The sequence below is a fragment of the Aplysia californica genome, unplaced genomic scaffold, assembly GCF_000002075.1.
Source record: "Aplysia californica isolate F4 #8 unplaced genomic scaffold, AplCal3.0 scaffold00703, whole genome shotgun sequence".
NCBI classification, from domain to species: domain Eukaryota; kingdom Metazoa; phylum Mollusca; class Gastropoda; order Aplysiida; family Aplysiidae; genus Aplysia; species Aplysia californica.
Genome location: NW_004797973.1, coordinates 362064 through 377538, shown reverse-complemented (window position 1 = coordinate 377538; position 15475 = coordinate 362064). Strand labels below are relative to the sequence as shown.

The 15475-nt window shown below is 37.9% G+C and overlaps 1 protein-coding gene across 1 annotated transcript in view; it reads left to right on the top strand.

Moving 5' to 3' along the window:
* Nucleotides 1–7443, top strand: part of LOC101858131 (rho guanine nucleotide exchange factor 3) — a 13696-nt gene extending 6253 nt beyond the window's left edge. Inside the window, exons 3-10 of the mRNA XM_013088209.2 lie at nt 963–1039; nt 1808–1964; nt 2442–2500; nt 3094–3135; nt 3964–4065; nt 4565–4633; nt 5605–5791; nt 6046–7443. Of these exons, the coding sequence (XP_012943663.1) occupies nt 963–1039; nt 1808–1964; nt 2442–2500; nt 3094–3135; nt 3964–4065; nt 4565–4633; nt 5605–5791; nt 6046–6239 (887 nt within the window). The 3' untranslated portion in view covers nt 6240–7443. The remainder of the gene's footprint in view (nt 1–962; nt 1040–1807; nt 1965–2441; nt 2501–3093; nt 3136–3963; nt 4066–4564; nt 4634–5604; nt 5792–6045) is intronic.
* The last annotated feature ends 8032 nt before the right edge of the window (nt 7444–15475 follow it).

Sequence of the window (15475 nt, the reverse complement as noted above, 5' to 3'; positions counted from 1 at the left end):
ACACTGTATGCTTCCCGGGAAGCTGAGAATGTTTCGGAGTGTTCTATGGTCTGCTGGGGTAATAATATAGTGTAAAGCGCATAGAGCCTGCTGTTGAGCGGGGATATGCGCTATACAAATGCTATATATTATATTATATTATATTATTATTACATCTTCTGTCATTCCATTTTATCTTCTCTCATTCCGTTTCATCTTCTCTCATTCTCTTATATTGTCTCTCATTCCATTTCATCTTCTCTCATTCTCTTAATTCTTCTCTCAATCCATTTCATCTTCTTTCATTCTCTTAATTCTTCTCTCATTCCATTTCATCTTCTTTCCTTCTCTTAATTCTTCTCTCATTCCATTTCATCTTTTTTCCTTCTCTCATTCCATTTCATCTTCTTTCCTTCTCTCATATCGTCTCTCATTCCATTTCATCTTCTTTCCTTCTCTTACATCGTCTCTCATTCCATTACATCGAAGTGAGGACTAATAAGTGCACAAAGAACAGCCTGGGACAGCTGTCAGGTTTTTCAAGAGAGAAAGTGACAATGACGTTGCCTTTTGCACTTTTTCTCCTATTGCTTTCCTTGTCCTTAACTCTTTGATTCCGGATCGCCACTTAAGTGACGTTTTGGGGTACTGATTTCGTCAACCCCAAGATCTGAATCTATTTTCACGCATATTGCGATTTTCTGTACTGTTACGAATGGTTTGAGTGCTCACACAAACGAATCCATCAATATTTGACTGAATTACAGCCGTTTTATGATAACACCCTTCGCGCCTTGGTGGGTAAAATTGCAGAATCCCCTGCGTATTGAAAGAGTTAATGTCAGTGAAGAGATTGCTGCCATTCTTCTTACGTTAATCCCACAAGACGGGTGAAAAATCTAGATGATTCTACTAAGCGTTACGACATCGGTTTGTAATAAAGTTTTCATCAGCCCCGCTCTTTTTTCTCTCTTTTCTTTCAGACTTATCCTCCAGGCTTCAAGAACTCCGCCGACCAGATGGAACCACTCACCAAATCGGCAGCCAAGTTCGTGACTGGGTAGGTGGACTCTTGGTGCGGGTGGTTGGCAGGTGCTCTGGTGTGGTTTGCTTTTTCTTTCCTGTCGAACATCTATCGTTTTTTTTATCTCCCCTTCTTCTTTTTTGTGTTTGTTACTCCCTTGTAATTGTAACACCTCTGATCTTCGGCACTTATATGACCTTATTGTGTTGCAAGTGCCGTAAAACTCTTACTAAAACTAAAAGGGACTCTTGGTGTCATGTTCTACTGTAGTGCAAGTGGCCTGGGTTCTAGTCCTTTAATGGGGTTTCTAGAACTTTGTGTGGATTGGGATTGGGGGGGGGGTTGGTTCTGTTTTCTTTTACTACGGAGCTCAGTTTTACCAGATGAGAGTGTGGGTGGTTGGAGGGTGTTACTGGTACGTATTCCTTCTCCCTTTACTTACCCTCTGTTGCTTCTCTGTCTATTTATCTTTCTTAGTTTGTGCAGCCACAGAAAGATTTTCCTCTGGGACAATAAAATATCTTTTCCTATTCCTTTCCGTCTGCACCGTGATTTACTCCATAGGCCAAGTAGGTTCACTCTTTTTGGATTTTTTCCTCATCATTTACTCAATTAATAACATGAAGAGGCTAGCCCAGGATAGAGAAAAGTGGAGGGTGTTTGTCCGTGGCCTATACCCTGATGCAGGTTGAGAAAGGCAATGATGATGATGATGATTTACTCAATTTCCATGCTCTTTTCAGTTGACCTTTCGTTGTTTCCAATGTAATCTTAATTTTTTTCCTCTCACCTTCTTTCCTTCAGAGTAAAAGCCTGCGTGTGTATGTGGAGTACTGTGCCAACCAAATCAAAGCTAAAGCCATCTTTGACGAGAAGAAGAACGAGCCTGCCATCGACGACTTCTTTCAGCGGTGTCTTGCCTCTCCCTTCAGCAGAAAGCTGGATTTGTGGACGTTACTTGGTAAGTTCCCTACGTAAAGCTGGGTTGTTGTTTGATTTTTCAGGGGAGGAAGGGAGGGGGGGATATGAGGATGAGGATACATTACAAGGAGGTTGATTTTTAGGGGAGGAAGGGGATGGGGATATAAGGATGAGAATACAAGGAGGTTGTTCATGTATTTTCTATTGTAAGAGTCATTTGCAGAGGAACTGTAGCTCTGAGTGAGTTCTTGGAGAAGGATAAGAAGAGTCAAGAGTTAGTGGGAAACCACACTGGACTTTGTTGAAAGTATCATTCTTCAAGTTTATGCACTGGTGCATTAAAAAAAAACTTCTTCATTCTTTGAACACTACTAAGAATTTTGTATCTCATTGGATGGCCGTCTTGTGCCATTTCAAATTGTATTTGTACCTGGCACGTTATTTCTGTCTGCGGGTTGGCTTATTGGCGTTCAAGTCTTCATTTTGTAACACTCTCATCCTGTCTCTCTCTCCCCAGACGGAGCCAGAGGTCGCTTTGTCAAGTACCCTCTCCTGGTCCGCAGCATTCAGAAATATGTAAGTATCTCGCTGTAACCGTTACCTGTTTTGTTTGTTTTCAGTACAGTCCAATCTGCTCACTTTGGTTGTCCTGTTTAATATTTCTGGTATTTGTCTTGGTCTGTCTCACTTTTGGTGTTTACTATTTAACGTTTCTATTACAATGTATTTTTGTATCTGTCTGTCTCACTTTTTGTTTTTACTATTTTTAATGTGTCTGTTGTTTCTATCAGTCTGTCTCACTTTACTGTTTAATGTGTCTGTTGTTTCTATCAGTCTGTCTCACTTTACCGTTTAATGTGTCTGTTGTTTCTATCAGTCTGTCTCACTTTACTGTTTAATGTGTCTGTTGTTTCTATCAGTCTGTCTCACTTTACCGTTTTATGTTTCTGTTGTTTTTCCCCTATCAGTCAGTCTGTCCTAACTTACCCCCTGCCCTAAAGGACATTCAGTATTATGCCAGTGTGCTTTTCTTTACCTAAATGAACAGAATTTCGAGTAATCTGAGTCTGCCTGGAATGGAACTGTGAAACTTCATAATTGTGTTTTAAATATTCAGTCAAAAATCTTTTACAGTGCCATCTGTAACAACCTTGTTTTTCTTTCCACAGACTCCAAGCGACAGTGATGACTCAATACACTTAGAAAAATCGGTAAGTGCCTTCTTTTTTGTGTTTTTTTCCCCGTGTCTATGAAGCAGTTTTTCAGAAAACGTGATTATTTTGTTATTATTTTGTGGCTTACATGCACTGAATGTTTTCTTTTTGAAAAAGTTCCTTCTGAATTTGACATTACTTAATTTAGTATCACAAAGTAAAATGTATTGATGCACCCTCGCATCAAGTAACGGTCACTGTGTCAGCGTGTTTCTTTTACCATCGTCTATTTGTTCAGAAGTTAGATGCTTTGCCGTTGCACACAGAGGAAATAAGTTCGACTCTCGAGTGAGGAATTTAAAAAAGAATCAAGTACCTTCGTCTGTCAGCTGGGGCATTGTATCCCTGTCAGTCTGGGTTGGTTGGCCCACCTGGCTGAAGTGAGGAAAGTTCGTGGAAAGTGCCTTTCCCAATGACACTACTGTCCCCAAACAAAGAAGTCTACGACATCACTATATTTGATCGCCTTTAAGGACAAGCGGGCTAACTCAGATTTCGGGGGTTTCTTCCAGAAATCTTTACCTGCACTAAAAGTGGGCATTGCCCTACCTATAGGAGAAGTTTGGTTTGATTGGTGTGTATATTTGTTTGGGTTATAGAGAAAACTCTCCTAGTCTTTTACTGAACAAGTGGCGAAAACTTTACCGTTGATTTTCTCAAAACAGCATTTTTCCGGATAGCCCCCTTGTGCTTAATTAACTCTTTGCCGCCTCATGTCGCTGATTGGCGATGTTTACCACCCAGTTTCTTTGCATTTTCCCCAAAATACGATGGTAGAGCGTTAAAAGCGACCGATTGTAACCGTGGTGTGTGTGTGTGTTTCAGGTGCATCAGCTGGAGGAGATCATCAAAGAGGCAGACCACAAGACGGGCCAGGCCAAGTGCGAACATTCCAAGTCCAGTCTGCACTACCTGTTTGACGACCAGGTGACCACCTCACGCTAAATAGTTTGGGCACGGGGAAAGTGAAAAGCACTTGCAACAGTTGCACAATAGTTTTCTTTTGGGTATTCAAAAGAAATCTTGGATCGAACCTGCTGTCAGTCAGAATGCTTTTTACTGATAGGATTAGATATCTTCATCTTCATCATCGATATCATCATCATCATCATCATCATCATCATCATCATCATCATCATCATCACCATATTGTTGTTATTATTATTATCATCTTCATCATAATGTTGTTATCATTTTGATGATGATGATGATTATTATTATTAGCATTATTATTATCATTAGCATTATTTTTTAAATCATATTCATCACTATTATTATTATGATGATGATGATAATTATAATTATTATCATTAAATTATTATTGTTATTATTGTTATCACCGTCATCATTGTTGTAATATAATGTAATATAATATTTATCATTGTTGTTATGATGACTAATTACAGTGTTTTGTGTACTATTTCAGAAAGTGGCCCAGATCCAAGAGTCGTCGGCCCTGCTGTGTAGTGGCTGCATGAAGAACAACAAGAGCACTGTGAGTACCGGCCACTTTCTCTCGCTTCAACAACGTCGTGTTTATTTGTTTTCAAGGGTTTATTCATTTATTTATTCCTTCATTCATTCGTTTATTTATTTATTTGTTGTTGTTTTGTTTATTCAGTCCTCTATTTATTAATTAATTTGTTTGTTTTTATTGATTATTCATTCACTTATCTATTTATTTATTTGTTTGTTTGTTTTTATTCATTATTCATTCACTTATCTATTTATTTATTTGTTCATTTATCTATTTATTTATTTGCTCATTTATCTATTTATTTATTTGTTCATTTATCTATTTATTTATTTGCTCATTTATCTATTTATTTATTTGTTCATTTATCTATTTATTTATTTGCTCATTTATCTATTTATTTATTTGTTCATTTATCTATTTATTTATTTGTTCATTTATAGACTATTTATTTGTTGCGTATCATGCAAAAAAAAGTTGTTCTTGGTTTGTTTGGTGGACAGGTTTTTTTTTTGGGGGGGGGGGGGGGGGTGTGTGTGTGTGTGTGTGTGTGTGTGTGTGTGTGTGTGTGTGAAGGTGTATTGTATTACAGAGGCCATTTTCAAGGCTTGTCGCTGCCCTTTGCTCCCTCTGTTGTTTCTGTCTGCCTGTTTTGCCCCCCCCCCCCCCCCCCTCACAGTGCTAAATGACCATCATTGTTTTAATGAACGTCTCTGATTGACGACGGGTGCTCTGGTGTAGTCTGCTCCATCTTTCCTAGCAAACAAACATCATCCTTATTATCTGTCCTCCTTCTTTTTTTTGGGTATTTGTTTCTCTCTTGTAACACCTCTGATCTTCAACACTCGTATGACCTAAATTGTGTTGCAAGGGATGTAAATTTGAATCAAACTGAACTAAATTACAGTTGATTGTTTTGATGTCCCCCTCTTTGCTCAAGGAATGAACAAACTACTTTGTACTGACTTCCTTTTTCTTTGCCTTCCCCACAGAAATTGTACGTGTTTCTGTTTGACAAAGTGGTGGTCATCTCGCGATCGACCAATCAGAGCGGGCGACAGATGTACCAGGTGTACCGGCAGCCAATCCCCACGTCAGAACTGCTGGTGGAGGATCTGCCCGACGGGGAGGTCAAGATCGGCTCTTTCCGCAACGCTTTTGGTCAAGGCAGCCAGACAGGTAATTATAATAATAATAATAATAATAATAATAATGATAAATTGCATTTGTATAGTGCATACCCCTGCTCAACAGCAAGCTCTATGCGCTTTACACTAGTTATTACCGCAGCAGATCATAAAACTCTTACTAAAATTAATCAGAACTTGAGACTTCTTGGTGTTTATAATAGCGGTATGTATTGTTTTGTGATTTAAAGTGAAGAAACTTATCTGTGTTTATAATAGCGGTATGTATTGTTTTGTGATTGGCAGCGAAGAACCTGATCCGACTGTCGTTCGTGGAGAGCGACAAGGGCCAGTCGCACACGCTGATCGCCAACGACGAGCACGACAAGCGCCAGTGGATGCAGGCCTTTGCCAAGGTCACGAACAACATTGTGGTGCTGCCGGAGAGCAAGAGCAAGGAGAAGCAGCAACAGTTGAGCAGCACCAGCAACAGTAGCTGAGTCAGCAGCACTCGCAGCACCTCTGTGCCATGGGGGGGCTGGGGGTGGGGAGGGGGGGGGGATACATGCTCATGAGAAAGGGTACAGGGATCAGGGATTAATTTTTTTTTTTTAATCTCTCGTCATTCCGGATGTCTGTCTGTGGACCTGTGTTAAATTTGGCTTTTTTCCCCCTCAAGACTCAGTTTGTTCGTTCACACGTGAAGATGTAAAAGTTTCCATCAAGTTATAGAAGACCAAACTATCAAGAGGCTTGCAGAAATTTTCTTCGCAGTCGTTTCTTAAAGATCTTGGGCAGTTTTATGATCTTACGAAATATCAGTCATCCAATTGTTCTGTAACAATGCTTAGATGGGAGAGATATCATTTGTGAAAAAAAATGAAAAGGGAAAAAATGTGAACAAGCTTTAATATGAAATTGTAACTGAAGGCAAAAACTTGTGAAAGTAGAACTTGGATGGTAGTCCACGATAAATGTACACCTGGTTGTTCCAGATGAAAGCTCTTCGCTCAAGGGTTTTGAAATTGACAAGAGTTCTGCAGGCAGACTGATGCTATGTTGTATGTATTCCACCAAATATCATGATGTTTCAATGAGAGCTGGTATTTTGTTGACATTTCAATCACATAGTCATACAGCCATACTTTCAGCCTTCTCTATGATTATGATGCAGATATTTGGCCACATTCATCTGTTCCATCGTATTGTCCGATCTTGTCGCTTCCCTTCACAAATCTGACTGACATTTTTGTCTCATTATCATGCATCATCAAATGAATAACAAGATAAAATTTGTTCTTTTTAATCTAAAGGCTTTGTTTTATGTTCGTGATTGAAGATTTTGTTAAAGCTTCATCAATGTAAGAGAGTGACAAAATTTCAAGCTGCTAGCAAAGTAGCGTGGTTGTCTCTTCTCAGAAAATGTTAGTGTTTATTAAAAGACATTAGTAAAGTTATCAGCTGATTGAAAGTAACCTTCTTTGATCATGTCACGAAGGATAACAAATTGTCAATAGAAAAATGTTATTGTGAATATTAACGGAGTAGGAAAAAAATTTCCATAAAAAATGGCACAGAAGGCGTTCACAAACTGAACGCTCCAGTTGTTCCCACGCACAAACACAAACACATTTCTGCTTTTGATTCCCTCAACAAACATTTTCCTTGTAGTCATCTCAAGCTGACTGAAGGGAAATTCTAAAATGTAATAATTCTACTCTACTGTAAAACTACTCAGAGGTTTCTATCTCTAAGTCTTTGGTGTAACAAAGAATGATTTTATCCACATTTTGTAGATCTTCCCCGAAAACTTAAAAAAAAAATCATTTTTGAGAAAAGGAATTTTCAAAAATTAATTCCATATAGTGAAATGAGTTGCCCTTCTCATACAAGGGTAAGTTTTTAGTACTGGATAGAGGGGATGTTTTAATGATATGTGACAAAAAACATAATTGCTACATTCCTTTAGGGTTGCCAGTGTGGCCACAGACCGCATGGACTATTCCATGGGAGTGATTATCCCATCTCTCCGCGCTCTAAAATGTCAACATGTGTGGACGTTTTGTTCTTCCAAATAGTCCTGCGGACTGGAAAAAAAAAGTCCCTACAAACTGGCAGCCTGAAGAATAGATTGTATATTCTAATATATCACCCAAAGTTCTAGCACAAGGTTTTACGTTACTGTGTACCAACACTGTATGTAGACTACAGCTTTTACCATACTGGAAAATTTAATCTTTTAGCAGTCTTAGAATTTAGTTTTCACAATAGCATCGTCATATTGTTTGTAGATTATGTATATATATATACATCTATGTACGTTTTTTACGCTGGTTGTCTGTGTGTCAGATAATTTTCTAAGATATGCTCAAACATGATTTTTATAACTGTTTTTGTTGTCAAGAGGACACACTTGCAAAGAATGTCACCCACTTCTCATATAACGGTTGCTGTTGTTTTTGATTTTTTGTAATCAGCTGATCCCCATACCTTCTGCTTACATTTTTTTTAACGTACAAGTACAAGTTCAGACTATGTAAGGTTTTTTTTGTTTGTTTTTCATCATGGAAGATGCTGTCATAGAATGGATTTTTCCTTTTGTCGTTCTCATTAGATACAAAATTATTGGGTGTCGTGTCAGTTGCTGTAACTTTACTTGAAGTACAAAATCTTGATTAACGTCTTTCTCTGACGTGTTATGAACGAAAGGTGTAGGCGAATGAACAGAGAAAAATGTCACCGCTGGATACTGCAAGTCTGAGGTGTGCTTGTGAGCTTCCTCATAGCCTTTTCCCCTTCTTTTATCAAGAGTTGCATGAAATCATGAAATGTTTTTCCAGCTAACTGCTAAAAGGAAAAAAAAATTGGTTGAGCTGAAATTTAGAACACAACTGCTGAAAATGGTATGAAGGGATTTTATTGATTAATTTTTTATTTATTTATTTATTTTGCAATTGTTATTTCCATTTTAACTGGCATCGTTGTTGTAATACTACAGAAAGTGCAAGTTTTGTTTTAAATTTTTAGAATGAGATTTTGACACACAATATTACTTGCTGATAAGGATGAGTGGAGGAGAGATAGGTGGATAGAATAGAAAAAACAATGCTTTAACTTATTCTGAGTTGGTGACTTTAGAGGTCACGACAGACTCAAGCAGGATTTTATTTTTAGATCGAGCTCCAGCGGTGGTTTTGTTGTGTACGTTTGTAATTTATTTGATCCTGATTTTTTGGGGGGTATTTGTTGAAATGGCACATAATTTTGGTCTTGCGATGTAAATAATTTCCAGGGCTAAGTTATTTTACATAAAGTTTATAGTAGGATTGTGCCAGGTTGACTGCAGCTCAAGAAAATGTCAGTCACAGTGCGAGGACGAGCGAGTCTTGGTGAATGGCGGAGTGAATGTTGTACAAATTTCTAACTGCTGCTGGGGTTGTTGTTTTTTTACCTTAGTAGAGCTGTGTCTGTTGTAATAGTGTATAGGGGGCTGTTCTTTTTTGCTTGAAAAGTTTGGATGATTTAATGTAAGATGAAATAAGAGATACGGTAATACTTTATTGTCTCACAGAGAAATTTTCTTTTGGCTGTACAGGACCGTAAAAACACATGCAGGTATACGTAGAAATTAAGTTATATATATTACTCTCATTAAAGTTCAATATTAAAAGAAAGGTAAAACTGAAAAGTAAAGAAATCCAGTCTTCTTCACCGAATCATTCAGTTGTTTTGGTCCTTACCACTTTGCCATCTCAAGGCTCTTATCATAAAAACTTTTACCGGCAAAGGCAAAGGCATTTTGATTTGGGGGAAAATCCCAAGAAACTGAGTGGAAGACATCGGCGAGATGGGACGTCAAAGTGTTAAAGTAAAAGCCGCATGTTCTGAGACGTGTTGCCTCGGCCTCTCCTACAGTGAAAAGTAAGAATGGGGGGAACTTTGAGATATAAAATGGGTCCTGGGCGGACAGAGTAAAAGTAAAAGTAATAGTCTAACTCAACAAATAGCTGTCTTGATTCAGGGGGAAAGAATAAAGACACGCCTGTTGGCTCAGTCAGCATGATGGAGTTTTGTTTGTGCGAAGACGTTTACTTTTCCCGTGTCCATCCAACGTTTTTCTTGCCTCAAGTTTCAGCTCGGATACTTTTTTTCATCGTAAGGACGTTCGTCTAAATTTTCGACAGTAAAGGGATGTAAATTTTTTTTTTTTAGTAAATGTTTAGCCACAATGGGTAAGGTTTTCTCCCCTTTCCAGAAGCACTTTCTGCTTCACCTCATGATAATGGCAGAGTAACTTATGTTGAAAAATACGGCCGAGCCGGTAAGATTCACTGCAGCTGAGGGCATTGTTAGTTTTATTTTGTTATGGTTTTTCAAGAATCTTTCTCTCGTGGTTTTTGTAGAGGAAATGGAATTGATTTGAGTCGTCTCAACTCAAACTGTATCATTCCATTTTATTATTATTTTTTTAATGTCATAAATATAAGAATTTGGATTTATTGAATATGTTTTGTGTAATGTTTTTGTTGTGCTCCTAAGTCTGGAGGCAACACATGAACAAGATACGCAAGTTTTTGTAAGTTTTAATCCGAAAGGACCCTTTGTCAATTTACAGGTTTTAAAAAACTGACTGACATATCATTCTGCTTTAACCGCTTCTCAAGGACAATTGTCTAGTTAGCGAAGATGCGACTCAGGTTCCTGAAACATTAGTAAGCTGAGTACATTCAGTGTAAAATGGTGCTTCAGACAGTTGTGTTTAAACTGGGTGTTTGTTTTTTTGTTTTGTTTTGTTTTTGTTTTTTTGTGGGGGGGAGGGGTTGATTGTTTTTTTCTTTCGTGTGTGTTTGTATTTTTCAGTTTGCATTATTTGCCTTTTGTGTTGTTCTTCATGTCTTGATGATGTGTTTGTAAGTATTTAATGATTCAATTGATCCAATACTGTGCATGTGTGTATTGGATCAACTCCATTGTTCAACAAGAGACAGTTCCACAGTGCCACCACGTACAACAGTGCTTTTTCTTTTTTCCTCTTCCATTTTTCCCCCGTGTATCATGTCTCTCATCATACTTCATACACTTTTCTGTAAATATTTTCCAACTGTTTCTTCTTTCTTTCACTGCCATGTATGCCAAACATGCCGTTTCTTGTAACGTTACTCTGGTGTTCATGTCATCTTCCAACCATCAACTCTTCCGTGTAGTTTCAATGTTATCTACTGTTGTCTACTGTCTCTGTGGTCTGGGCCATAACTGCAGCTACCTATAGTAATATAATGATCGTGGCATAATTGATAAAAATGCAAATTTTTATTTTTTATTTGAAATGGATAAATTTGTCTCTTTCATTCCTGTCCTCGCATAATAGTAATAGATGTTTGTCTCTCCATCATTCCTTTTCTAGGTTTATTAATCTCGTTTGTTTCTTTTATCATTCCTAGCTCAAAGACAGAAAATCACAACTCAGTTTTCCTTCTGTCATTCCTTTCTTTGCATACTCTCATCATTTCAGTGTTGGTTGTTCATCTCATTGTCTGACAACTTTCTTCCAATTCCAATGGGTAAAGGGAAGGGAGAAACATGGTTCCAAATCGCTGTACAGAAATGTTGAAAAGTTTTTCCATCAAGGTCTGGATGAAATGGATCTGAGAGGAAAGGTGGGGGAGGGGGATGAGATATTTTATACCGTTTGCTAGGAATGTTTGATGAAGATAGTAATTGTGTTTTTAAAAATGATTAATTTCCCACTACGGAATCTCCAAGATTCTCTATATGCTTTTGTCCTCTCTCTTTGAAACAAAAATCATGTTCTTGTTTTTTTTAATTATTTTTTTTTAAATTATTTTTTTTAAAGTGTACTTTTTTTTTTCTTTTCGTCCATGAAACAGTTATTGCCTTAGTATTTGTACACAGATGCAACTGTGGCAAACGGTGCACACCACCAAAGAGTTTGTGACAGTAGCGTGTTCCACGTGACTGACATGTTGACTCTGCTCTGCGTGCGCAAAGGGAAACCCACGCAAGTCAAAGTCTACATACATACATATAATGACTGAGTTATAGAAATATGCTATCGAAATTACTACTAATGGAGCTAAGGCCAAATATATATAATGATTGATTTATAGAAATATGCTATCGAAATTGTTCCAACAATAATAGAACTTTTGGTGCCAATGATTATCCTAGAGGGCTCCCTGCCTACTCTGGCTGATACTTTTTTAAATCCTTCTCTTCAAGTTATTTTTTCCTTTTTTTGTTTTCTTTCACAATTTTGTTAATGTTGCTCTGTGTGTGACTGCGTGTGGCTTGGGGGTGCCACCAGTAGTTTTCATCTCAATCGCTGGCTGGGTGCAAGAACCCTACAAGTGCCAATTTGCAAATTAGCACTTGTAGGGTTCTTGCACCCAGCCAGCGAACTGCTCTTTCTGTCTATCTGTCTCGTCTTTCTCGCTTTGTCCCACAACTGACGGAGTGTTACTGTGCTGTTGTTCTTCCCTAGTAGTAGTAGCCAGACAAGCTCCGACAAGGATTCCAAAGCCATAGACTGTAGTAGTATAGACGGTGGCCTAATCATATCCCTGTAGTAGTAGTGTCGTGTGTGGTCCTAGTACTGAGTACTCAGAGTCCAGAAAATCGAAATTCAACACCCTGTGAATTTATTTGTTCACTTTTGACTTGAGAAACAAATATTTTGTCATGAACTGATTGGGGTTTTTTTTTTTGGGGGGGGGGGGGGTTGGGTTTTTTTTCATCATTTTGTCATGAACTGTTTGGTTTTTGGGGGATTTTTTGTTGTTTTTTTTTCATCATCAGGGTTTAGCGTGTCATGTGTTATGTACTTTGCTAGCTGGGTTTTCCTTTTGCCGTGTGGAATAAGCCTGAAATTTTCAGATGCCTTGCTCTCTGGTGCTTTCACCAAGGCTCCACTTTGTAGCCCCATCTCTTCCCCCCACCATTATTGTAACGCATTACCATTTTATAACAGTTGAATGATCTGATGTAGATTCACATTGTCAGGTAGCATTTTCTTGTGGGTAACCCTCAACATTGGTACTTAATTGTATGATTAATTGTATGATGGTGTCAAGCTTTGCTTTGTACAGTTATTCTATTTCAAGAACAATACTCAAATGCATCAAATCAGAAACTGTCACGTTCCAAATATCAAAGTCTGTTCGGTCTCGCAGGGAATTGGTTCTGCAGAGAGAAACGAAAGGGAGGAAGGGGATGTTCAGAATGCCCCGTGATTTTTGGAAAGCCTGTAGCTGAAGCAAAATTATTTTTTTTTATAACGCAAAAAAAAACCTGGAAAATTTTTTTTTATAAATGAAGGCGAGATGTTTGATTATTTCTTGCCTCATGTACCTCTTAAGATTTAGATTTGAGTATTTTGAGGTTCTTTACAAAAATTATATGAGTGTTATACATGGGTTTTTTTCTAAGATCAGAAACAGGGTCTTATTTGGGGGGAACATTTGACAGGGGGAAAAAAACGCCTCGTTTTGTTCATCTTTTGTTTTTTCTCCTACCCGCATTGCTTCCTGCGAGACATGAACTTTGTACAAGAGAACCTCACATTCTATTACTGCCTTACTGCCACAGCAGGCGGGGGGGTAGCTGTTGTTCAGGAACGAGATACCTTTCTTTGCTCACAACCTCTGAATAAAGCTATCCCTTATATATATATAAAAAACTGGTTGTTGTTTCATTATATTTTTTTTAGATTTTATGTGTGTGTCTGACTCGTAATGGTGAGATTGGGGGTTCGTGGGTTTGAGCCTCAGCTCGGTCCGACGTTGTGTCCTTGGGAAAGGCACTTTACATGAATTGGCTCGGTCCTTTCAGAGACGGACGTTTAACTCGGAGGTCCCGCCTCTTGACACGGATCATCTGTCGAGGCAACATCTCCAACTGAACACCAATCTCCATTATAAAACGACAAAGTCATAAAAAGGTTGTAGTGATAGCCTCAAGACATTTTTACAATGGGCACTCTGGGTTCTTCAGAGAGATCAGGACGAGTTTTAGTTTAGTTTTAGAAAGTGTTTTACGGCACTTGCAACACAATAAGGTCACATAAGTGCCGAAGATTAGAGGTGTTACAAGAGAGTAACAAACACAAAAAAGGAGGAGGGGAGATAGAGACGATAGATGTTTGATAAGAAAGAAGTAGCAAACCAGACCAGAGCACCCGCCAACCACCCACTGTTGGGGATTCGAACCAGGGTTGCCTCCTGCACCACAGTCCGGGATAACAGCTGCCACAGAGCCAACTACTGTACACCTGACCCATGACAGAAAATTCTTTCTCCACACAAACAGAACAGAACAGAAGAATGCCAAGACAGTTTTGGAAGTTTCAATTTACAACAGTTTCATAATTCTGAACAAAGAAATAACGATGGTCACCAGGGGTAACAGTGAGAGACTTAACGTTCTCTCCAACCAACCATGGCCTTCTTCAGTTGTGGTAAGTAACACTACCAACAGAAGAAGGCAAAGACAGAGTACTTTGTCATACGTATATATACATATCATATACATTACAACCACATCAATAGTGTCAGGCACAGATGGGCCAACTCCAAAATGTTCCAAAACTTGACTTGTGGCAACACTGCAAAAATAGGGTAAAATACATCATCTCTAAATCTAGGCAGTTTAGTGAAAATTTCAAATTTGTCTGATATGCTTTGAAATACTTTCATTTGAAAGCTCTTGCCTTCATGATCATAAAACAGTTTAAATTTTATTGATATCTTAATTAGTTAAAAAGTTATGGCAATTTTTCATGCCTAAAATCCGGCCAATTTCCATTACTCTACACAAATGTCCATTACTCAACACAAATGACCATTACTCAACACAAATGACCATTACTCTACACAAATGACCACTACTCAACACAAATGACCATTACTCAACACAAATGACCATTACTCAACACAAATGACCATTACTCAACACAAATGACCATTACTCAACACAAATGACCATTACTCTACACAAATGACCATTACTCAACACAAATGACCATTACTCAACACAAATGACTATTACTCAACACAAAATGCATATTTTTTAAAGTGTTGTACATCAGTTTGTTGGGAATTTTACACAGAATGCACACAACTACAAACCCCTCTTTACAAAGTCACAGAAATATTTTTTGGGTACTTCTAGAGGTTCAGGGTGATAAAAAATCCCCCGCAAGGATAACCCGAAATGGACAAAATGGGCTATATCTTTGCTGCTAATGGTCATATTTAGACAAATCATACATCATTCTCTTTGTCTTTTTTCACTGTTCATAATTATTAAAGAGTTAAGCCAATTAAGTAATAATTTCCAATTTTTATGGCCATTCTTAAGATTCCAAAACGTATTTTTAGTGTTTTTCTATCCGTTAAACGGATTCCGTAAAAAAAAACAACCTCTTAATGACCGCCATAAGTCAGCTCCCTATCCTTCTTTTACAAAGTATTGTAACATACATTTGTGAGACGCTATATTTTATGCTTTCAAGTGCACAAAGAGCTTATAAATTCAAGAAAAATGCTCTTCGGAGACCTAGTTGTAGACCCACTGGAACATTTAATAAACTGCAGAAAGATGACCAGAAAATAACAAAGTCATTTTATGATCTTCACACAAGTTGCACTTGCAAATTTTTGGACAAATTATATTTATAGTCTACCTCATTCTATTATTTTTTCACACATGTTTCTTCACT